This window comes from Xenopus laevis, chromosome 1L (assembly GCF_017654675.1).
Source record: "Xenopus laevis strain J_2021 chromosome 1L, Xenopus_laevis_v10.1, whole genome shotgun sequence".
NCBI lineage: Eukaryota > Metazoa > Chordata > Amphibia > Anura > Pipidae > Xenopus > Xenopus laevis.
Genome location: NC_054371.1, coordinates 68003556 through 68028898, shown reverse-complemented (window position 1 = coordinate 68028898; position 25343 = coordinate 68003556). Strand labels below are relative to the sequence as shown.

The following is a 25343-nucleotide window of genomic DNA, read 5'->3' as shown; positions in this document are numbered from 1 at the left end:
TGAGTCAAACTACTCAGTCTCATCTGCTATAAAAATGTCTTCAGAGATCCCAAAGACAAAGAGAGTTTGATTACTGGCTTAGTCTATGATCAGTTTCAGCCATATAATCTTGAATGAATCTTGGAGAATACAACGTTCCAAAATCATCCCTTCAAAAGGCTGATATCACGTAACCCTGTAGAACCATTGCACTGATAACTAATGGGCTGAAAGTTTGGGAATTGGATTAGTGACAAAGTGATCACAGTTATGATTAGCAATAAAAGTTGCCCCTTCTGTAAGTCTCTAGGCAAATAGTTCTCGAATAGAAAGCGGACGTTTCATTTTCAAATGCCATTTTGCTTAAATGAGTCATAAAACAAGTAATAGTTTAATTTGCTTTACAGAGGGAAGGAGTGACTGTCATTTACATATCCATAAAAACAGAACTCATTTTCATTTAGTGAATGTCCTGAAATGCACAAAATATTACAGAAACAATTCACAGGGTAGGCAGTTTTACGTTTAATGACGTACTTTGTAATGAGCTCTTTTACTTTAGGGTCATTTGTGACTTGTATAGAGTAAGAGCCCACAGCAGCAGCACACCATGGAGTTCTTAAAGTAACACGCAGGAAGAAAACATTCCTTATACTACAGGTGCCAAAACTCTGATCAGAGGAAAAAACATATATTTGTAGAACATGATGACAAATCTGAAATGGTTAATTCATTATTTTTACTCCAAAATGACAAACTGTAAAGATTTGCTAAAGTACTGGTCAAAGCTTGTATTTTACAGAATCTCATTCCTTACATTTCACTAGTTACAAAGAAAAAATATAATGTATATAAACAGTTTGATTCTCAATACGAAGGTTTGTGGCTACGAATAGCTCGTCTTGCCGCTGATGGGTTTTTTCCCCCGACAAAAAAAAATAAAAAGCTTGCCAGGCTTTCGTGCAGAATAAATCAGATCCTAAGTTGACCCAAGAAAACCATATGGTTTTTGAAAGTAAATATTCTAATGTTTGCTCATATAATGGGGCTTTTCAGATAAAGGATCTTTCTGTAATTTGGATTTTCATACTAGAAAATCATGTAAACATTAAGGGGGTTATTTACTAAACCTCAAATTTTTCTGATCAAGTTTTTTTTGGCAAAAACTTAGATTTCTTGTTGGAAAAAAAAAACTTGAATTATTATACCCCGATACTGCAAAAAGCCTAAATGCTAAAATCCGCCATCTCAGACCTGTTGAGGTCCTGTATAAGTCAATGGGAGAGGAACCAATCAATTTGAAGTTATCATGGTCTGCACTGGGCTTAGCCCGAAAATCCAAATTTTTCGGGCAAAAATTAATTATAGGAGATAATTAATTGGGAGATAAGATCCTGCAAATTGCAAGCAATAGGCGAAATTACACAAAAAAATCCAGAACATTTTGAAAGCTTTCCTGGTTAAAGTAAAAGTACCCCCTCCCCCTCCCTGGAATTGCCTCTAAAGTGAGAAAGAAAAAAAATTCAAAAATGGTCTGGCTACAAATGCAAATGAAGTAGACAATTCTGGCAGGGTTAGAGAGCAACATAGAACTATCTTATATAATGTCAGGGTCAATGTAATTTTACACCATCTTTGTAATGGGACATAGCCGTAATCTCAGGTTTGTACCTGGTTATTATAATACTTGATTATTACAGTACACTCTTCAACATCATTAAAAAAAGATACGTAAACAAATTGTGTGTGTGTAACCATCATTACTGTGTGATGAAGAGTACAGACAACTCCATAGACTCCTTTTTGCAATCTCTATAACTTATATTAATTACATTTTAAGGCATGAATCATGGAATGTCTTCCCTTGGGTAAGATGATGCATATTTCAATTCAAAAATAAATACCAATTGTTCTCATACAGGCAACAGATCACTCCCTACACAGTGGGGCTCATTTATCAACACTGGGCAAATTTGCCCATGGGCAGTAACCTATAACAACCAATCAGTGAGTGGCTTTCTTCAGCCAGCTGCAGGCAGAACAATGAATGCAACAATTTGATTGGTTGCCATGAGTTGCTGCCCATGGGCAAATTTGCCCAGTGTTGATAAATGACCCTCAGTGAATTCATCGGTCACTTAACCCATTAACCACTTATCTATAAAATATAACAAAGTACATACAAAGTAACAAAGTACATGCAAGTACAGGTATGGGATCCGTTACCCAGAAAGCTATGAATTACGGAAAGGCCATCTCCCATAGACTCAATTTTTTCCAAATAATCCAATTTTTACAAAATGATTTCCTTGTTCTTTGTAATAATAAAACAGTACCTTGTAATTGATCCAAACAAAAATATAATTAATTTCTTATTGGAAGCAAACCCAGTCTATTACTACTTAAAAATAATTTAAATATGAAATAAACCCAATAGGATTTGTTTTGCCTCCAATGAGGGTGAATTGTATCTTAGTTGGGATCAAGTACCAGGTGCTGTTTTATTTACACAGAGAAAAAGAAAATTATTTTTGAAAAAAATTTGAGTTATTTGATTATATTGGAGTATATGGGAGATGGCCGCCCCATTTGAAGCTTTCTGGATAATGGATCCCCTCCCTGTACAGTGTGAGTTATATGATATCTGCATGTCAGGGAAGTGAGGGGATTGCTCTGTTATACTGTGTGTTAAGCTGGCCATAGATGTAAAGATCTTTAAAAGATCTTTTCGTTATCGTGAGACCACGATTATCTCGAAACGATAGTTTCAATGTACGATTTGTCCATCAACTAAAAAGACCATTTCAGACGATATTGCCAGGAAAACTGAGGGTAGCTGTCTGCTTGGCCCTGCAAACATAGATAGATTGCACTAGGACCGATAAATGTACGATCGTTTGATTCCCACTAACTTCACGATAATTTGATGGATCAGTCGGATTTCGCGAAAATCGGTCGTTCACCAAAGAAAAATCTTTGCGTCTATGGGGACCTTAATTGTGATGCCCATATCTTCCAGGTGCATTTTGCTCTATTATTCCTCGAGATTATTAATATTTCTATTGACTCAGCACCTGCATCGGTGTCACCCATGACGTGATCCATAACTGAAAAAACGACTTACCATATTGTAAGATAGCAATCAAATTGTGATGATAAATACACAGGAAACAGTATTTGAACAGAGACAAAACTAGCAGCCAACAAATAGCAGTATGAACTGCAAAACTAACCAGTGTGTCTGTCTGAACTATAATGCTGTCTGCTCTCAAGTGGCAAACTAGAATTCTTTTACATTTCCCCATTGATTTTATGTCACTGTGAACTCCTTGGGTGAACGAGAGCTACTTGATTTTGTTTTGTACACAGGAGCATGGAAATGTATTCACTTGTCAGAATGAAGTAATAACAGCTGGCTGACACACACTGGAAAGAAAAATTCTTCAACTTTTTTTCATAATTTATGATGGCCTTAAGACTTTATGGACAGGAATCATATGGCTTAATGAATTCTTGTATTTTAAAATGTAGGCGAGCAAGTGTGAACTTTGTTGTGGCTACAGTTGACTTCTTAAAAATGTGTGCAATTCAAACTTTGTTTAAAAAAAACACAAAAATGAAGGAAGCTATGGCGCACACCTTCTCAAAAAATTAAAACAACTTTTTATTAATTATAATTTTTATTTCAGTTCATTAAAAACTCAGATGGCTACTGTGGAATAAAGCAAGACACGTTTCAGTTCATTAAAAGCCAACATGGCTACTGTGGAATAAAGCCTGACGCGTTTCATATTCAAACTTTGTGCCAAGCTGTAAGTTAAAAAAAAACTAACAAAAAACCCCAATACAAAATAAGAAATAGATGCCACCTATATACCAGGGCAAATCCCAGTAATAGAACTGTAGAACAGCCAATGATGTAGACTGTGGTGTGGTTTATCAAGGCATCTTTCGTTACTTCTTACATACAGTAGGCCATCATTGTTTGAACTGATTGATCTGATTGTTGGCAGGGGACCAAACATTTAGATCTTCCAGGTTTGGCCCACTATATTGGTGGCCAAAACAAATAAAGATCTGCTTTTTTGGCAACTTCACCAAACACGCTGATCTTACCAGCTTTACATTGTTCCCAGAGGTGAAACACCATTTTATAAGCTGAGCTTTTTTTTTACCACTGCAAAGCTAAACTCTAGAACATGATTAGGAATTCCCAACCTAGGACATAATCAGGAATTCCCAATCAAGAACATGATCAGGAATTCCCAACCAAGAACACAATCAGGAATTCCCAACCAAGAACACGATCAGGAATTCCCAACCAAGAACACGATCAGGAATTCCCAACCAAGAACACGATCAGGAATTCCCAACCAAGAACACGATCAGGAATTCCCAACCAAGAACACGATCAGGAATTCCCAACCAAAAACACAATCAGGAATTCCCAACCAAGAACACAATCAGGAATTCCGAACCAAGAACACAATCAGAAATTCCCAATCAAGAACACGATCAGGAATTCCCAACCAAGAACACGATCAGGAATTCCCAACCAAGAACACTCTCAGGAATTCTCAACCGAAAACATGATCAGGAATTCCCAACCAAGAACACGATCAGGAATTCCCAACCAAGAACTCGATCAGGAATTCTCAACCAAGAACATTATCAGGAATTCCCAACCAAGAACACGATCAGGAATTCCCAACCAAGAACACGATCAGGAATTCCCAACCAAGAACACAATCAGGAATTCTCAACCAAAATCACGATCAGGAATTCTCAACCAAGAACACGATCAGGAATTCCGAACCAAGAACACGATCAGGAATTCCCAACCAAGAACACAATCAGGAATTCTCAACCAAGAACACGATCAGGAATTCTCAACCAAGAACACGATCAGGAATTCCCAACCAAGAGCACGATCAGGAATTCCCAACCAAGAACACGATCAGGAATTCCCAATCAAGAGCACGATCAGGAATTCCCAACCAAGAATACGATCCCCAACCAAAAACATGATCAGGAATTCCCAACAGATAATGAAGCAACACAGGATTCTTCCGTCTAACAAGATATTTAGAATTATTATTCTAATGGTTATTGTCATGATATATACAGCACAAAGGAAAAACACATGTGCCTTTAAAAAAAATAAATAATTTCATTCACATAATGATCACTTTGCTCTGGAAAGAGGTGCTGCAATTTGCAAAATGCCAAGAAAAACAGATGCCTCAAAAACCACCCAATGACAATAGATTACACTGTCTGTCTCGATGTATTGCAGAGATACAAGTTCTATTAAGCTGCTGAGAGACTCCGATGCCAATTTAAAAATCCGGGCAATGTTCCAGCTCAGTCACTGAAAGGTTTACAGATCTTTTGTCAGCACACAAACGGCAAAAGGAAAAAAAAATCCAAAGACCCTTTCCAAACGGAAAGGAAAAACGTCAGGCGCGGCTTCATCTCTGGTGAGAATAAACAGCGTGGAATTCGCTGCCCAACACCTGTTAAATAGACTTCTCTTTCCCTTTCTGTAGCGACAGGTATTTGCAGAACCTATTTTAAAATCAGTCTAAATAAGAGAAACATTCAATTCTGCTGAGCAAGGCTTTCATTAGCATACCTTGCACCAGCAAAGCACTTGGATGAGCTTCAAACCTCAGCAAAAATGTCATCTAAAGGGCATTTAGTGTGAAGGAAATGTATACAGAATGTTATACGTATTTGTAGAAAGCAGTTAAATCGTGGCAACGTTTCGTTTCCTCTTTTTCTTGCATTTTTCTATGCAGGTTAAATAGACATTGGAAAACATTTTTCAGCTGCATTAAAGAGAGGCAGCTCTGTCACCATGAGACAGTCCATAGCAATAACAGCTTTTATACAACCAATACTGATTAGGATCTAGTTTTGCGGACGTGGTAAAAGGCTGCAATTTGTCAAGGGATTTGGAGCTCAATTAAAAAGACATCACTGATAAAAAAGTGTTTTGCTGGAGTAGACCTAATTTAGGTAGGATAATTTATTTAATGTCTCATATCAAAAGTCAGCCTTCTATTTAAAGGCAAAATAATATTTAGTTTTTTTTAATTCTATTCTTATTTTCCCATTAATCTTTTCAAACAGGTTAGATAACGCTAAGCATAACATTACGTTTCTTCCAGATATCATTTTTAATTAAAGGAGAAGGAAAGCTTAAAACCAAGTAAGCATTATCAGAAAGGTCTATATAAATACACCAGTAAACCCTCAAAGTAATGCTGCTCTGAATCCTCTGTCAAAAGAAACACAGAATTTCTTTCCTTCTATTGTGTACACATGGGCTTCTGTATAAGACTTCCTGTTTTCAGCATAAACCTCCAGGGCTTGGGCTTGAGCATGCTTAGTTTGCTCCTCTCTCGCTGCTGTAATATGAGCTCAGAACGAGCAGGGAGAGACTCGGGTAGGAAGTGATGTCACAGCAAGATAATATGGCAGCTGCTATCCTAAACAAACTGAGACATTGTCTAGAGCAGTTTACTCAGGTATGGAAAATGCATTCTAAAGAATTAAAATGGCATTTTTAACTTGCTCTGTTGTGGCTAATCTATTAGCAATAAACTGCCTTTGTAGCTTTCCTTCTCCTTTAAAGTAAGGATTTGTAACCCTTTCTAAATGGTCTAGGCATCTTTAGACTGCCCTTTACTTATCCAGTTATAGCCATTTTCACCTGAAAACACAAGAACTATTGAAAGGGAGCACAGGTTCTATATGATCATCGCCATGTGTAGTGCCAAACAATGGCTGCAGAAAGCAGTGAAATGTGTATTTTGGGGTGATAAATGGCAACTATTTGGGGAAGGCTCCTTCCTTAAAGAGCAATAATGCCTCCATGAACAAAGCGAGGTCCATACAGAATGGGTTTTCTGAGATGGAAATGGAAGAACTTGATTGAGCCCTGACCTCATTCCAACTGAATACCTGTTGAATCAATTTGAATGCCAACCGCAAGCCAGACCTGATTCCCTAGTAAGGGTGCCCCTGGATGCCAATCTCACAGAAAAAGTGAATACAGGCATACTCTTCCATCTATCTCTGCTTCCTGGGTTTTGGGGTGGAGTAAAAAAAGACTTTGAGGAATTTCTGTAATTTTAGCACTTGGCATCAGTGAAGAATAATGTTTATGCCTAAAACAGAAGTAAGTCAAATGCACTTCAATGTTTGTTAAAGTTTACAAGGCTTATTATAAACCCTTCTGTATTTAAAGCCAAAACTTTTTGTAATCAAAAATGACTTTCAACAGAAAAACAACTTTATGCCTCAATGTATTTTTAAAGAATAACAAGATTTAAGTTTTCACTTTTTCTATTTAACAGTACATACCGCATATTCCCCAGCCTGGCCTCTGTACTGTCTGTTATTTTTCTCGCTTCCTCCTTCCACTGGATGGTTGCTTTTTGCTGAGCCAACAGAAGCCTCCTCAGCTCATTTATAGAATTTCTCTTACTGTCTTCCATCTCTTGCAGTTGCACTTCGAAGCCTTGCTCCTTCACGGAAAACTCATGCTCCAATGTGCTGATCTATTGGGGGGGGGGGGCGTTATACAGTCATGTATTAAAAATTTACATATAATTTATTTCCACAATGACTAATAATTATCCCATCTCCAAAACTGCACATAAAGGCTTCACTCTTTATAGAGAAGGTTGTTTTCTTCTTGTACTAGATAGAGCCATGTTGGCCTGTTTTGTTATTTTGGGTTTCTTTTTTTGTTAAGATAACCAACAGTGGGCCAGTTGTAAAACAGCAAAAAGTTGTGAATTTTCTCTCGAAAGTAAAGACCAAAAATTATATTTTAAAAGTTCAAAACATTTATCAGGACATACAGGTAACCGCCTAAGGTGTTTTGTACCTAGTACCTGAGTAAGTGCCACTTTTTAAAATATCATTTTTGGTCTTTACTTTCGGAGAAAACTCACAACTTTTTGCTGTTTTGGATTCTTGCACCCATGGACTGGGGTGAACTGTGACTATCTTTCTCCCTTTATTATTTGTTTATTATTCTATTTGATTAACAATGGTACAGTTATTGGCATTGCGCACCATATTTCTAATGTTTGATGTGGACCAGTTGTACCATATTTTGGAACTCCCATGTGTAATTTTGTCGGTGTCTAAGCAACAGTGAGCCCGGTCTGCGCCAGGAGAACAACATCCCGCTACCTGTAGTCCTACAATTATATATATATATATATATATATTTTTTTTTTTTCATTTTGTTTCATACCTGAAATTTGACCTTTTGTTGCACTTCTGTAGCAGTTTTCCGCCATTCTTCCACTTCTTTTCGCAACTGTTCATTCTCCTGCACAAGTTTCAGTCTTTCTTCACTTACAGCATTGCTGCTCTCTCTTTCAGATTCCAAAGTCTTGTTCAGCTTCTCTATTGTTTCATGGCATCGGGAGAGATCCTCAATAAAGCTGGAAAAGAAATCACAAAGTACTGAATTGAAAGCACATAATCTCTCTCTTTCTTTGTTGAATTTTCCTGCCTAACTCTCTATAATAAATGAGTTGGATCCTCAAGACTTGGTGGATTGTGGTTCATGCTTACAAACCTGTGTGTGTATACTTCATCATTTGCAGCAGACAATGATTACATCAGCAGGTAAGTACAAAGGAGGAGATATCACATTGTGATCCTTGGTTACAAAATACATTGCAGACTTCTCTCTGATGTCATAAGTATGGGTCAAGTAGTGTCAATTATTAAAACAGCAGTTAACTTGGTAACCTTGTGTAGTGATTCTTACAAGAAGCATTAGGGTGTTTAAACAGCTACAAAAGGAGGAAGAGGGATTTCCACCTAAAGATATCACTGCAATATTAATGCACAATATAGGCAACACTGCAAGATCTGTATTATAAGGCAATAAGATCTGTAGCTGTCAGAATCATTTCATCCCCAATGAATATATTTCAAATAAAAGGGAATCAATGTTTTTAATGTGTTATTTACACCACTGACAGTAGTGATTTGAGTGTGTAAATCACAATTTGGCTTTAATCACTACCCCATTGAAAATTAATGATTTCCATCTGTCCCAGGGACTGAAATCCAAATGACTACATCACACTCACAGTCAGCAGCAAACATTGTAAAATAGTTACGATTTACCATTAATTTTGCATATATAAATGAGGAGCGTTAACAACGAAGCCCATACAGCAGTCTTTATTTCATTCTGCACTGCACATTTTCTCCCAAAATAAAGTGCTCTTCAAAAGTGATAATGGGTAAGAGTTGAAAAATATATATTATTTATGATGCCTTCCCAAGTTTTGAGGTTACCGGTCCTTTTAATTTGAAACAGAGTGAATGGAGACACAAAAAAACACATGCCTTTTGGAGGATTGCAGCATTTGGTCTAATCATAAGCTTTCAGAAACAATATATGTATGATTTACAGATCTATGCTGCTGCTGAAAGGAAGGAAGTGCTCATAAACCAACCTAGAATGATAAAATAATGGAAACTAACAGTCACATAAAAAGGGATGAGAGTAATAAAGAAGCACGTTGGAAGTCTAATAAAAAGAATTTTCCTTCAGGGCATCTTAATTCTTCAATGACTTGGCACTTTATTTTTGGTCAATAGAACGTTACATTGCTGAGAGGCCAGAAGACATAAAATTCTACCGAAAGTTAAGAATATATAGATATATTATATCATATATGAGTTGTTTGTTTAAAACAATTATTTGTTAATACTAATATAGGAAGCAGAGACTTTTCAGTTGTGAGGGAGTTGCCTACACCCAATCTCAAGATGTGAATGCTTGCTGCAAAGTTAGAAATAAATCACCCTTAAATAAAAATAAAAGAGGGTGGACAAAACCATGGAAAAGGGCATTAGAATTAAAGTAACTTAGGTTGAAAAAAGACACACGTCCATCAAGTTTAACCATTTAATTCTATTTTAACCTGTCTAACTGCTAATTGATCCAGAGGAAGGCAAAAAAAAAAAAAAAAATTGAAGCCTCTCCAATTTCCCTCAGGAGGGGGAAAATTCTATCCTGACTCCAAAATGGCAATTGGAGTAGTCCCTGGAAGTAACTAAAGAATTACAAATGCAGCCGCAGTATGAAGTAATATTGGGTTGTTAGCAGTATGTGCCAGCTATAACTGATGTTTGACTATCTGTAATTTGATGTGCTAACAACTAGCAAAGTCCCACATTGGTCAAAAGGATATTGTCCAAACTGCACCTACATCAGACACAAACACTACAAAAATAACAAAGGGACAAACTGTATTGGTAAGGAGAAACAGTTGTCACAACTCAAAGCTCACGGAGACATTTTACAGCATAGTTACTGTCACCTCTGTCACCCAGTCTCAGCAAAATCTGTATGTCACAAGCTTTCCAAAACTGGAGTTTAAAACAGGACTGCTGTTCTGAAACCTTTGAAATCCAAGGCCACTGCACAAAGATGCATAACCTACATTACATGATCCCCCACCGTAGTGATCCCTAACCAGTGGCTCGTGAGGAACATGATGTTCACCCCTCCCATTGAGGTTGCTCCCTGTGCCTAATAATAAGTGCCTATTTTGAATTTCCTGGCTTAAATCCAAGTTTTGGAGGAATGAAGGCACAGGTTTACTCAAACAGAGCCTCTTGTGGGCTAGCAGTCCAGATTGGGCTATCAATTAGCCTATCACAGACTTTATTTGGCATCCCCAATGATTTGTTTCTTGCTTGTTCTTGCATTCAAGTGTGGCTCATGGGTAAGAAAGGATGGAGAACCCTGACCTAGTGTATGACACACAGACCACGCACTTGTGAGTAATGGAAATAAATATGGTCTAAAAAGTTGTCTTTCACCTTTCTTCTTTTTTTTTTTTTTTGTAATCTTTATTTATAGTTTTTAGTATGGGGGGGGATACAGAAGGGAAGAGGGGGGGTACATTGTCATGCAAGCAATAATAATACAATCATATATTTGACTGAGGCAAACACAAACAACAAGTTCTTGCTCCGATTAGTTCGCTATGGAGCCAAAAGATAGTACAATCTGCTAAAGTAATCCGGATATGTCACCAAATATTACCCTGTGCCTATCTTCCTTGTGTAGGCTAACCAAGGGGACCAAATTTTCCAATATTTGGGGCTGTCAGAATGCAAGATAAAAGTAAGTTCTTCTAATTTTCTTATCTCCTCCACCCTAGCTACCCACTCTCTCAGCGTGGGGGGATGGGGATCCTTCCATTTTCCCGGTATCAAGGCTTTTGCCGCTTGGAGTAAATGAGAGGTAAGTGAGTCCAAAACAGGTACGGAAGTATTATCGGGTACGTTTAATAATATTAGAGTGTGGTGTTCTATCAGTATTTTCCGCCCTGTGATTCTATGTATTGCTAATAGAATATCTTTCCAGAAAGTGTTTAGTTTAGAGCAGGTCAACCATACATGTAGATGGGTGCCCTCTGCTGTGTTACATCTCCAGCATGTATTTGAGGAAGAAGGGTACATCTTACTTAGTCTCGATGGTGTGTAGTGCCACCTTGTAGTCAATTTGTACATGGCCTCTGCGGATCTGGAGGCTCTAGAGGCCTTGTGTGCTGAATTAAAAATTTTGCTCCATATCTGTTCAGTTAGGGTAACCCCCAACTCTCTTAGGTAAGCCGTTTAACAACATCTTATAAAGTCTAGATAATAGTTTTGGGTAATTTGTAGACGTAGCCAGAAGATGTTCCCATGGAGTTGGAGATCTATGCCAATCACAAGATCTAATAGACCCTAAATATCCATGTAATTGGTTGTAATTCCAGATATCTCTAGGGTGGGGGGTCCAACGTTGTTGTATAGTTGCTAGTGGAATTATCTTATTGTTTTTTATAAAATCAACCATCCTCGTATCCCTCCCCTTCCAAATGCCCCATCTATCAAAGGTACCCTTCTCCATCCCTGGTGCGAAATCTGGGTTTTTTAGCAAAGTTGAGAGGATATATGGGGGTCTAGTAAGTCCGTAAATCTCTTTATTTTTATGCCACACCTTCAGAGTCGCTTTTATCAGAGGGTGGGTTAATGCTTCAGTAGGTAAGTTATTAACTTTCGTCCAGCTAATATTTTCTAATGGGAGAGGCAAAAAGGTCTGTTCTAAGACGCTCCAGTCCTTGTCATTTTTCCATTTGAACCAGGCATACATGCGGGCTAAATGAGCAGATATATAATAAAGATGGGGGTCTGGCAAATTTAGTCCTCCTCTTTCTTTTGGGAGAATGAGGTGGTTAAATTTTAATCTAGGACTTTTCCCCCTCCAAACAAATCTTATCACCATAGATTTAATAGTAGAGAAAAAAACAGCAGGTATAAGGATCGGTAGTACTTGGAATAAATATAACATTTTCGGGAGAAAAATCATTTTGATGGCTTGAACCCTACCCAGCCAAGACAGCTGCAACTTCCCCCATTTCTCTAAGAGTTTTTGAAGAGAGCTTAGAAGTGGGAGATAATTGTCCTCATATGCTTTATCAAGCCGAGCTTGCAATTTAACCCCCAAATATTTAATATGAGGATTTGCCCACTTAAACGGGAAGCTCTGTTTCAATACAATGGCTGGGGCTTCTGCAATGTTGATGTTTAAAATTTCTGACTTAGAGAGGTTTACTTTGAAATTAGATAAATTGCCAAAGGTCTGCATGAGATGTAGTATATTAGGTAAGGAGATAGTGGGTTTAGTAATACATATTAACAAATCATCTGCAAAGGCAGCGCATTTATACTCTTTCCCAGCCACCGTTAATCCAGAAATATTGGTATTAGTTCTTATATGAGCTAGCAGGGTTTCCATAACCAAAACAAAGAGAATTGGGGAAAGAGGGCAACCCTGTCTGGTCCCATTGAAGATATGAACGCTCGGAGATAACGTACCGTTTATTTTGATTCTGGCTGAAAGTTTATTGTATAATGCTAATATTCGTTGGCTAATTTTCTGTCCTAGGCCAAAACCATGAAGGGTCCTCTCTAGAAAAGTCCAGGAAACCCTGTCAAAAGCCTTTTCGGCATCAGTAGTAAGTATCAAGGTAGGTGTTCCTTTATTTTGTGCATATTTTATAAGGGAGATAACTTTAGCCGTATTATCTTTCCCTTCCCTTCCAGGGACAAAGCCGGCCTGGTCGGGATGGACCAGAAATGGTAAGTATCGTTTGATCCTATTGCCCAATATTTTCGCATAAATTTTCAAATCGATATTAATCAAGGATATAGGCCTATAACTGGAACAGAGCTGAGGATCTTTGTCTGGTTTGGGTATTATAGAGATATGGGCTTCTTGAGCTTGCGGATGAAAGTTATCATGATCTGAGATGGAATTAAAATAATCTAAAAGAAATGGCGTTAACTCCCCTTTAAACATCTTATAAAAAGAGGCTGTGTACCCATCTGGTCCCGGGCTTTTCCCGCTTACCAAGGAGTCAATACACTCTTCTATTTCCCGGGAAGTAAAGGGGGCATCTAACAGCTGAGCTTGTTCTGCGGATACCTTCGGGAGACCTGCTTCTGTCACAAATTTATCAATTCTATCGACAAGGTCAGCCAGCGGGGGGAAGAATCCAATTTATACAGTGTCTGATAATAATCATGGAAAGCAGCAGCTATACCTTTAGTGCTATGTATTAGTGTATTAGATTTATCTTTAATCGACAGGATGTGTGTCGCTGGCCGTAGCTTTTTGAGAATACCCGCGAAATGCTTAGAGCATTTGTCATTGAATACATAGAACCTTTGTTTACTGCTAAGATAAGCTTTCTGAATTTTAACATCCAATAAGGATTTTAATTGTATTCTCTTACTCTCCAATACATTCAGAGTGGTCTCAGAAAGGGAGAGTTTATGATCTTTCTCCAAGTGTGCAATATCTTTAAGCAGAATGTCAACCTCTTTTTTCCTTTCTTTTTTCAGAGTACTGCCCATTGCTATGAGGTTCCCCCTCAGGACACATTTCACAGTTTCCCATAGCGTAGCTGGTGAGATGTCAGAAGAACTATTTGTGCTAACTATGAAATCAATCCAACCTTTTATCTTACCCCTCCTGTCCTCGGAATGGAGAAGAAAATCATTAAGGCGCCAATTATACTCTGATTTTGCAGTTTGGGGGATTTGGAACTTTGTTACTACTGGAGAGTGATCTGATATAAACGAGGACCTAATCTCAGCTTGTTGGAATAAATGGAGCCAATGTTGTGATACATAAATAAAATCAATTCTGGAGTAAACATTGTGTGTCTTGGAGTAGTGAGTAAAGTCCCTTTTCATGGGATTCATTACCCTCCAAATATCTATAAGGTGTTGGTCTCGCAGAAGTTGTTTCACCTCCTTGAGACCTTTGAGGGAAACATTACTCTTGCCAGAGGAGGAATCAGTCTTAGGGTTAATAGTGAGGTTAAAATCACCTCCTAGTAATATCAGACCCTCACTAAATTTTTCCAGCACCATCAGGAAAGTTTTAAAAAAATGAGATTTGGCCTGAATTAGGGGCATAAACATTTGCTATAGTGCAAGTTTGGCTGGCCAACTTACATTTAATAAGCACATATCTCCCTTCTTCATCTGCTAAAGTCTCGATACAGCGGAAAGGTAAATCTTTGTGTATTAAAGTAAGTACACCAAGGGATTTTCTCAAAGGGTTATTGCTCATATAGAGGTGTGGGAAAGTTTTAAGGTTCAGTTTTGGTAGACAATTTGCCTTAAAATGGGTCTCTTGGAGCATAATAATTTTAGCAGTGCTTCTTCTACATTCCCCAAATATCTGGGCTCTCTTCACTGGCTCATTCATACCATTAACATTAAAGGAAAATATTGTACAGTCCATAGTCGAGAGATTAGCCATTATAACGTAAAATCACAGGATGTACAAGACAATCAAAATAGAATGCTGACACTTGTTGTTGGCTTGCAAAAGGGAGGAAGGGGAACTGGGGGGTGGGTTCAGGAAAGTGCAAGGATAGAGTAAGGGGGGGGGAAAAAAAGCCGCAGTAGACTTACTGGGGGAAAGTCCCCAAGGCTGGTGATCAATTGCAGCGGCGAGGGTGCTTGGCACCTCTAAAGTGGGGGTACGTGGTTGCGAGGGGAGAGAAAGTCCCATAGTGCCTGACCATTAATCCAGACAGCCCACTGCCCCAATCCAGCATAATATACGAACCTCAAGAGGAACAGCAGTAAACTATTATCTTTTTTTTTTTTTTTTTTTTTTTTTCTCCTCCCTCCACCCCCTTTCCTTTTTTTTTTTTTTTTTATTAATTTTTTATATGTATAATTTATATATTATTTTTTTTTTTTTTTTTTGTCCCGTTTAACTTTCATTTGGAGAAATTTGTCTTCAGTACTAATAAACATATGTGGGTGGAGGGGGAATAGAGAGATAAATCTAGAATAGACCAAGCATATACGCAGGGAGATGGAGGGAGTACCTTGGCTCTCCGTGTACGCGGTAAACCATAAAACAAAAGACATCAGATCACCTGACCATAAACAAATAGGTCTAGATACATCCAAACTAACATTGAACTCATGTCAGCTAACTCAACAGTACTTGCCAGTCCCAAAGTGCTCCAGTCCAGACCACAGTCCGTCCACCTCCAAATGAGTAGTTACTCGATACATCAAGTTCCTGTAAAAGAAACCCTAAAAGGGAAGAAGAAAGAAAAAAAAAAAAAAATGCTGTTCCTCGGTAATGTCGGAGAGAATACTTCAAATCCTACGAAGATCCACATCATTTCCTAGGGGTCCTCTGGGGCCGGGGTGTTCTCTTGGGGGTGTTGACCTGCGACCAGTCTCCTTGCAAGTCGAAGTTTAAATCAGGGATTTTAGTTCCATCTGGGAGCCATCCTGGAAGTTCCATATTTGGGAGATGTAGCCGTTTAACGAAATGTTCAGTATCAGCCGGATATCGAATAACTGCTGTAGTGCCATCCTTAGTTGCCGTCAGGGAGAAGGGGTAACCCCACCTGTAGAGAATATTCCTTTCTCGTAAGATATCAGTAAGAGGCTTAAGCATTTTCCGCTTATAAAGCGTTGTCCTGGATACATCCTGAAACAACTTGATATGAGTTTCCTCATATTTGAGATTGTTCATCTCTTTTGCTTTTGCCAGGATTTCTTCTTTGGTGGAAAAGCTATGAAGGCAGCAGAGGATATCTCGGGGCGCATTTAAAGGTGCAGCTTTCGGTTTCTGCACCCTGTGCGCTCTCTAAATTTTTACATCAAGTGCATCATCTCTAGCCAAAATGCTATTGAAGATTCGAAGCAATGCTGAATGTATATCCTCTCTCTGTACCTCTTCTGGAATCCCTCTTATTCTAATATTATTCCTCCTGCTCCTATTCTCCTGGTCTTCCAATTGCCGTTGCAGGTCAGTAATAATGATATCCTGATTTTGTATATGGGTATATATGGCTTTCTGGTTGGAGGAGTGCTTGTTTACATTAGTCTCAATATCATCTGTGCGAGAAGCTAATGAAGTTAGGTCTCTCTTAATATCTCTAAGTTCCTCCTTAATAGTAGAGGTCACCTCCAATAACATCTCCTTGATGTCTGACTTAGTTGGGAGCTGAGCTATGTAGGCATGCAAATCTGGCTCACCTTCCATATCGCTATCCAGATCCGAGGGCTCTCTGTTAGAGTCTGCATCCTCATCATGCGCTGCAGCTGCGGGCGCCATCTTGGATAGTGCGCGGTCGGTATTTTTCTTTAAGAAAAGCGGTGCAATATCTTTCGTACCGGCAAGGGACTTTCTAGTCGAAGCCCTGTCTTGATCCGGTTTGGTTTTGTGCGATTTCCCCATCTCTCCGTTCAGTATGTCGCCTGGATCGGGTAGTTAGCTGCGGAGCTGCGGAATCAAGCGGCCATGCAGCACCTCGGCAAGCCACGCCCCCCCTTCACCTTTCTTCTTACATGTGTGCGTGTTTATGTTCAAAGTTTTATATAAAACCAAAGAATGCCTTCAACTCACATTGTCTGTTGCCAACTGTTATGCATGGTAGAGCCTACATGATAGCATGGTAAGCCATGTAGGTCATAAGGTGCAATGTTGTCAGTTTAATGGCCAAGGCATATGAGGCCATTTGACTGAATGGTGCAAACTCTTCTTATAATAATGTTCCCATATTTCAAGATGTTCATTCCTCAATAAACACTGCTAAACAAATTCATATATTCATAGACAACAGTATGAATTCAGACAGGCCCAGATCTGCTTGTTAGGCAACCTTGCCATATCTAGTGTATGGGCAGCTTTGAACTTCTGTAGTGTCAATTAGCCTGTTTTTGTTTGTTTTTTGGATATTAATCCACTATTCAACTACACACAGTTTAGGGTTGGTGAAGTTATTCTGAATGTAAACAATGGTCCTACACCTTACTGGGTAGTAATACATATAATAATGTGTTTCTTTTATTTTGTCAACCCTGTGAATATTTTCCATCCTAACACACCAGGGGAACCTGCTTTCTGTGAAAGGAAGATTCTGGTGGTGAGACTGGGAGAATCTTTAGAGCAGTGCAATGCTAACAAAGCTTCTTTGTCCTTTTTTGGAGAAAGCAAAAAATTATATTGGGGAGTGGGGCAATAAGTAAAAGCTAGCCAACTCTAAGTCACAGTGAGCCTACAAATGCAAAGAGAGAGAAAATTAAAAAAAAAATGTAAGTATGAAATATGCAAGGTATTCATGTAAACTGTAGAAGAGTTGTTTTGCATCTTATGAAAAGATGAATTCATATTTACCCCATCCCTCTATTATAAAAAGGCTGTAGAGATGTTGGGGAGTGGAATGGACTGGCATTTCTGGGAGATTCTATATTCAAAAGTGGCTGCTACTTCTGAAGAATAGATACCGTATGGACACGTAGCAGCTGCAATTACAATAACCAATTTTGGCCACAAGTATTTCTTCCCCTTGAAACTGAACATCCTAAATCACTTGGGAACTCCTGACTCCTTTTTGTGATAACCAGCAACATTCCTATTCAAGTGAAAGGGAGATTTATTGTGCCAAAAATAACTCCCCCCCCCCATTCACTTGAATGGGTAATTGATCATATACACCTGTGTGTTGCTGGTCCTAGGGGAGCATTTTTCTTGGAGCAAACTTTGAAATTGTCTTTTGTACAGTTAGGGTTTATTGTAATGTTATTTTTTCTAACTTGTGCACCTGCAGTGTGGAAGTGGGCTAGAATCAGAGCATTGGGAAAAAAATAATATTAGTATTCGGAAATTTTCATTTTTAACTACATAGAAAGTGGAAACAAATACATGAAAGTGCATCTACGTAAACCTCATTGCATACATCCAACATGCTTGAGTTTACATTCTATAACAAAACTAGTTTCCAAATGGAGAACTAACTTTGCTTTGCCTGTCTGTTATTTAATTCCTGTATTTTCTTTCTCCAGGGTTGAAATTCAGGGAATCCAGTGCTGATGAGTAAACTGCACTTGAGAGTAATGCAGTGGGCTACAAAATGGCAACAAAAGCGGTGGTGGGTAGATAATGTTTTCACATACACAAAAAATATCTATGGTTTACTATTCAAGGGCATAGGCATATGGGAATTTGACATAAGTGCTGATATAAAGCTGAGCTATAATATATATTTATATATATACATACAGTATATATATATATACACACACACACAATAGTATATATCCAACGATGCATATCCAACGTTTCGGTCCACACTGGGACCTTTTTCAAAAAGGTCCCAGTGTGGACCGAAACGTTGGATATGCATCTGTGAATAAAGCACATTACTTTTCTTCACGAAAATATTGGAGTGCGGGTCCATTTACTATTGTGTATGCAAAAACTTCACCAACGCACCCACTACTTAAGAAATCCGGTAAGAGTGCGCTCACCAAATTGATATATATATTCTCTTTTTCAGGGCCGGCCTTAGGCCTATTGGACCAATTGGGCCCAATAGGGCCCCGCACCTCTGGGGGCCCCGCACCACAGATAATATTTCCCTCAGCACATGATGCTGCCTGGCCTGCCCCCAACTTTGAGAGTTCAGCCCATCCCCAAATCCATAGGTCCAGCCCACCCCACCCTCAACTCTGATAAGCCAGCCTATCCCCCAACTCCATAGGTCTAGCCTGCCCCCAACTCTCATAGGCCCAGCTTTCCTCCAACCTTGATAGGCCCTGCCTGCCCCCAATCCAACCAAGCCTGCTCACAAGCTGAATCGGCCCAGCCTGCCCCAAACTAATTGGCCCAGTCCACTCTCCTATTTCCTCCCTCTCTCTCTTACCCTGTGTGCCCCTATTATGTGTCCCTATTTCATCACTCTCACTCTCTTACCTTGTCTGCCCCTTTCCTTTCTATTTTGTGCCTGTATGCCCTTATTTTCCTAAATACTTGGGGTGTCAGTAGCCAGCAACACTTTGGCTAGGGGCCCCGCCAACATGGTCCCAATTGGGCCCCACATTTGATAGGATCAGCCCTGCTCTTTTTGTATAATGTATATTAGAGAAAAGAATTTAGATTTTATAGTGAAAAATGCTCTGCTGCATGTAAATATCCCAAGCCTATTTAGTCAACTGTTCAGGTGAAATGTGTAGGTGGATACAGGTGACCAGAAAACTAAAATGACTTCTACATAATAAAAACTAGATACACCATACAACTCATACCGATTATAAAAACTTGAACTTAAAAAAGCCTAAACAAAGGAGTCTTGCTTGTAAGTGCTATAAAACTAGAAGCAAAGCATATTTGATTTAAAGAATAAATAAAGTTTGAAGCCATTCCATTTTGAAAGAATAAAAGGGAAACATGTTCTCCGCATGATGAATGTACTTAATACAATGATAAAAAACATACATTAAGTGTACTTAAAGAAATGACTCTATAACAAAGGCTAACAGTCACACATCATAAAAAGTAGCTTTGTGCCCATTCAGAGGTTAACGTAATTTCCAGTTATGCTCAACACATACTTTTACATCTCTCCGAATGCTTTTACGGAATTATGAAAGTGTAATTTAAATGTTATGGTTGCTTACTTGAGATCCATTTGCTTAATTTTATTTTGTGCAGCGTGCAGCTTTATCTGGAGGTCATCTTTCATGCGCTCAGCAGTCAGAAATCGCTGGTGGAGCTCCTCCTGCTTTCTATAATCTTTTTCATTAACTTGACCGTCACGATACACCTAACACAAAACATGTTTTGACTTTATGACCACGGCAGACTTGAGCCCTCAAATCACAGGGAAAGGGAGCATTGATCTTTCAACAAAATCAGCTTGAAAATAGTTTAGATGACTGGAAAATCTATTGAGAACAGTTATAAACAGATATGGCATATAATATATGGAAACTCATTATTTAGAAAGCTCACAAAACAGGGAAGCCAATGTCCATAGAGCCCATTTTAAGTAAACAACTATAGGTTTTTTGCCCGATTTCCATTTTCTCTGTAAAATAGTACCTTGCTTGACAGTAACTATATCCATTTTGGTGGTTCAACAATTCTATTTTCTATTATAACAAATGCTTTTTTGTAAATGTTTTTAGTAGCCTCAAAGAACGGTGCTTAAAAGTACCTAGAAAGCCCCAGGTTCCATTTATTCCAGTCAATAAATCTCATATCTGTATAACAAGCTAATATCAGTAATCAAGAGGACGTTTATTGTACTTTGTTTAATGCTGTTTATTCTTTTATTTTTTGCAAAACACACAAAGTTGTCAGGTTACGGGTGGAAAGTCTCTAATTCCCTGACCAAGAGGCAGTCCCTCCCACCTCCCTAAGTGAAAAAGTATTCACTTGACCTGGTTGGTACACCCCAGGAATGATCCACTTCCAGTCAATGTTGACGGCTTGAGTTAAAGGTGGTAGGAGTACGGGTAGGGTTGGTTAGTGGGAATGGGTGTTCGTGTAGTGGAACCAGCGCAGGACTCTAACCTGCTGTGGGAACCCTGGTCTTCCTATAATTTGTGTAACTATGCAGAAGTGCAAGAAGTGTGTTTAAAGGAAAACTATACCCCAGAATGAATACTTAAACAACAGATTATTATTATATATAATAATTATTATATTTTATATTAATTGGCTGATTATAGTTACTTGGCTGATGTGACCTAATATGTATGTGCGTCCCTGGTTTGTTTGTGTGCACTGTGAATCATATGATCCCCAACATTTATATACTGAACTCATTGACGCAAATATCCGATCGTACGAACCAATGTAAGATCGGACTTTCCCATCTCCTGACCCGCCACTAACCATTCAGATCAAAGTCTTACCATTCAGATCAAATAAAGTACAAAAGAACAGATCAGCCGATGTTCTGCCCCTGACAGCAATCGTACGAAAGTTATGTCCGACCAAAGCTAGTGACAGTCTCCCACTGAAAATCGTACGATCAGCAATACATGCAGAGATATTATCGGCAGCCGACAGAAATTTTCTAATCTGTCCGATCGACCAAACGACCGATCTCCGCCTGACGAAAAATGTCGGGACTCTCCACACACGGTCCGAAAATCCACGATTTGTACGATTGGATCGTTGCGTCTATGGGCACTTTTAGGCTTTGGTTCTCCTTTAAGCCAATTTTCAATTTAGGCCAATTAGGCTTAAATTTCTATTTAGAATTACCTAATTGAACATACAGTTATGGGACCTGTTATCCAGAATGCTCGGGACTTGGGGTTTTCGGGATAATGGATCTTTCCATAATTTGCGTCTTCGTGCCTTATGTCTACTAGAAATTAATTTAAATATGAAATAAACCCAATAGGCTGATTTTGCTTCCAATAAGGATTAATTATATCTTAGTTGGGATCAAGTACAAGCTACTGTTTTATTATCACAGAGAAAAAGGAAATCGTTTTTAAAAATTTGGATAAAATGGAGTCTATGGGAGACATTCTGTAATTCGGAGCTTTCTGGATATCGGGTTTCCGGATAAGGGGTCATATACCTGTACTACTAAAAAGGTATCTTTTTTATGAAATTGTCCCAATAGATGAAGGAGGGTTTCACAGACATACATTGTTCAGGGGTTTAGTTTTCCATTTAATAGCCTAAAAACCTATACAACTTAGCATCAATTTTAGAGCACTGCACTTTGTTCTAATGTTTCCAGTGTGATTTCATATACTAATCTGGTGATCAGACACTCTCTTTGTGAGGATATACCAAAGGAAGCGGGATTCAGCTCCAGACACAAGCAGTATGCAGCATATTTTTGGAAACCGTACGACACACACTAGTGTATGGGGTTTCGCTTAGGATATCTGATACTTGCCAGATAGTGCTAACGTCTGGGAAAGTTTTTGCTGGCAGAGCTAGTGTTTTGGCTGCCAAAGTTCTTCCTGAGATGAAGTGATCGCAAACACCCTTGTACCCTTTACTATGCTTACTGTAATGTATTTGCTTAGGCCAATAATGCCACAGATTTTATTTTTCATTTTTGTAGTTTAACTTTGCTAGATATTGTATGAGAATTACATCTGCAATAACCTTTTAGGCCCTAAACGTCATTTTTCAGGAAAAATTTCAGTTTAAAAATTAAATGATGTCATCCACTTCTCAAGTATCTCCAGACTTTCTAACACCGAACCTGCTAGAAAAACAGATAATCACAGGCTGCCCAGATCAGACTCACAAAGGTGATTTAAATGGCAGAACAAAAATTACAGTAATTTGTTTTAGCAAACATGAAGCAAAAAAAAATTGCTAACCTTAATAAAAATAATTTCTGTAAGTGTTACAACACATTGGTACTGATCAATAGTTAATATTTAATTAACAGAATTAGGAAATCTCATTGACGATAAATAAGAATATGAGAAGAAAAAACAAAAAAAAAAACCAGTTGCCTATAATCAGAATAAAGTTGATACTGGTATGGGATCCGTTATCCAGAAACCGATTATCTAGCATGCTCCAAATAATGTATAGGCTGTCTCCCATAGACACCATTTTATCCAAATAATCAAAAATTTTCAAAATTATTTCCCTTTTCTCTATAATAATAAAACAGTACCTTGTTCTTGATCCCCAACTAAGATAATATAAATAATAATATAATAATTAATGCGTATTGGAAGCAAAATTAGCCCGTTTGATTAATTTAATGTATACATGATTTTCAAGTAGACTTAAGGTATGACGTTCCAAATTACGGAAAAATCCATTATCTGGAAAACTCCAGGTCCCAAGCATTCTGGATAATAGGTCCCATACCTGTAGTAAAATGTTTTAGCTTAGCGAGTTTGTTCTGATACAGAAAGAGGAGTGGGCTTATTATAGAACACTGCATTAACAAAGGTATGAATAATATTTTTTTTACTATAATAATATTTTAAGAACAGATGATATTTATTAAGCAAATGAAAAGACAAGATGGTAATCAAGGTAAACCTGCATTAAAAAAAGACAAGAGCCTTTAATAACTGCATGGTTAACAACAGACCATCCTATGAATTTGTCTGCAGAAACAGTGAGAAATACATTTATAATGACAATCTTCTTGAAGGGATTTGCTAGCCTGTTTAAAGGGGCAGCATGACCTCTTTTCAAGAGCATGCTGTGGAGCTCTTAACAAAGAATATGTTCCTTTTGCAAGAAATACGTTTATTGAAAAAGTATTCCATTTTAAACACCATATAGGCAAAACTGGAATTTGTCACAGACCTATTGGATTAGAGAGTTTCCATCAACAATAATTGGTGTGAAGTGTTAAAGGGATACTCAAATAATTTGATGGTGTAGTTTAAGTAGTATTGCCTACAGCTAATCTACTTTTACAAAGGATAATGGTGGATCTGGGGTGTCAGGACCCATTACCTCTCACTATATAAGCAGGATATCCAGAGGCTATTTTGATTTTAAAATCTACTATATAGAGAGAGAGAGAGAGAGACAGAGAGAGAGAGACAGAGAGAGAGAGAGAGAGAGAGAGAGAGAGAGAGAGAGAGAGAGAGAGAGAGAGATATTTAGTCTATGTATATGACTTGATCAATGCATCTCTATAGGTGTGTGTGTGTGTGTGTGTGCACACGTGCGGGGTCTTTTGGAAGAGTTGGAATGGACTTTTCTTTTTTAAACCCTAAATGAATTATGTAGCTATGTATTTGTTGCTAAATTTCCCCCCCCCCCCTCACTGCATTAAATGTATTTGGGGTGCCAATAGTCTCTGTCTCTCATTGTATAATTGTACATTACTTAGAATGTAAGGATATTGTTCTTAGAACAAACAAAAGACAGTGAACACTCCCTGTGTCACCCATGTATTATGTTTTATGTTGTCCTATGTTTTAATGGATGTTTTAACTGTTGAAATAAAGTTGGTTCTTATCTACACGGGTGGCAGAAAGAGTAATTGTATTTCACCCCTAGCTACAGGTTCGGGACAATACACCTAAGCCACCAAAGAGTAATGGTTGATTAATAACTGAAGTTAATTCATAGCAGTAGACCCATAAGCACAGGACCCAGGGTTTAAATATACATCCGGGTCAACCACCCTGCTGGGTAAACCTTTAAAGGAGAAGGAAAGGTTAAAACTAAGTAAGCCTTATCAGAAAGGTCCACTTAATATACCAGTAAACCCTCAAAGTAATGCTGCTCTGAGTACTCTGTCAAAAAAAACCACTGCATTTCTTTCCCTCTATTGTGTACACATGGGCTTCTGTATCAGACTTCCTGCCTTCAGCTTAAACCTCCTTGCCCCGGGCGTGAGCATGCTCAGTTTGCTCCTCCCCCCCTTCTCTACTGTAATCTGAGCCCAGAGCTATAAGTGAGCAGGAAGAGACTCTGTCAGGAAGTGATGTCACACCAAGCAAATACTGCATCTGCTATCCTATACAAACAGAGAGCTTCTAGAGCTTTTTACTCCGGTATGGTAAAACATGCTACAGAATAAATATATCATTCTAGCTTGCACTATTGCAGCTAATATATTGGCAATAAAATGCCTCCGTAGCTTTCCTTCTCCTTTAAGGATGCTGATATCATGTGTTGAGCCCAGGGTTTTACAAACCCGGGCTATAGAATTTCTTCGGCCAGCATCTTTAATTGAATTCATTAAGTTATTGAATGAACTGAGCTGCACTTAATTGGTATATTGTTCTTATAAATGACAACATCATTATTTACAAGTGTATATATGGTCTTTACTGTACAAACAAATACAGAGAGTCTAAAGCTAATGGCATAATGGTGGTCCTTTGACAGTGTATTATAGCTGGCACAGAAATCTGCTGCATCATATTAATGTCCTGTAAATTGAAACTACCTAACACAGAGCATTTTAATAAACACCTGTACTAGCAGTGTTTTATTATGGCTATGGCCCTTGAGTGAT

General features: G+C 38.3%; 1 protein-coding gene across 2 annotated transcripts in view; it reads right to left on the bottom strand.

Moving 5' to 3' along the window:
* Positions 1-25343, bottom strand: part of sclt1.L (sodium channel and clathrin linker 1 L homeolog) — a 69626-nt gene that overhangs the window by 7013 nt on the left and 37270 nt on the right. For both annotated transcript variants that reach the window (XM_018231842.2, XM_041589916.1), the window contains exons 17-19: positions 20032-20177; positions 8255-8447; positions 7351-7547 (exon numbers count right to left, since the gene is read on the bottom strand). In XM_018231842.2, the coding sequence (XP_018087331.1) occupies positions 7351-7547; positions 8255-8447; positions 20032-20177 (536 nt within the window). The remainder of the gene's footprint in view (positions 1-7350; positions 7548-8254; positions 8448-20031; positions 20178-25343) is intronic.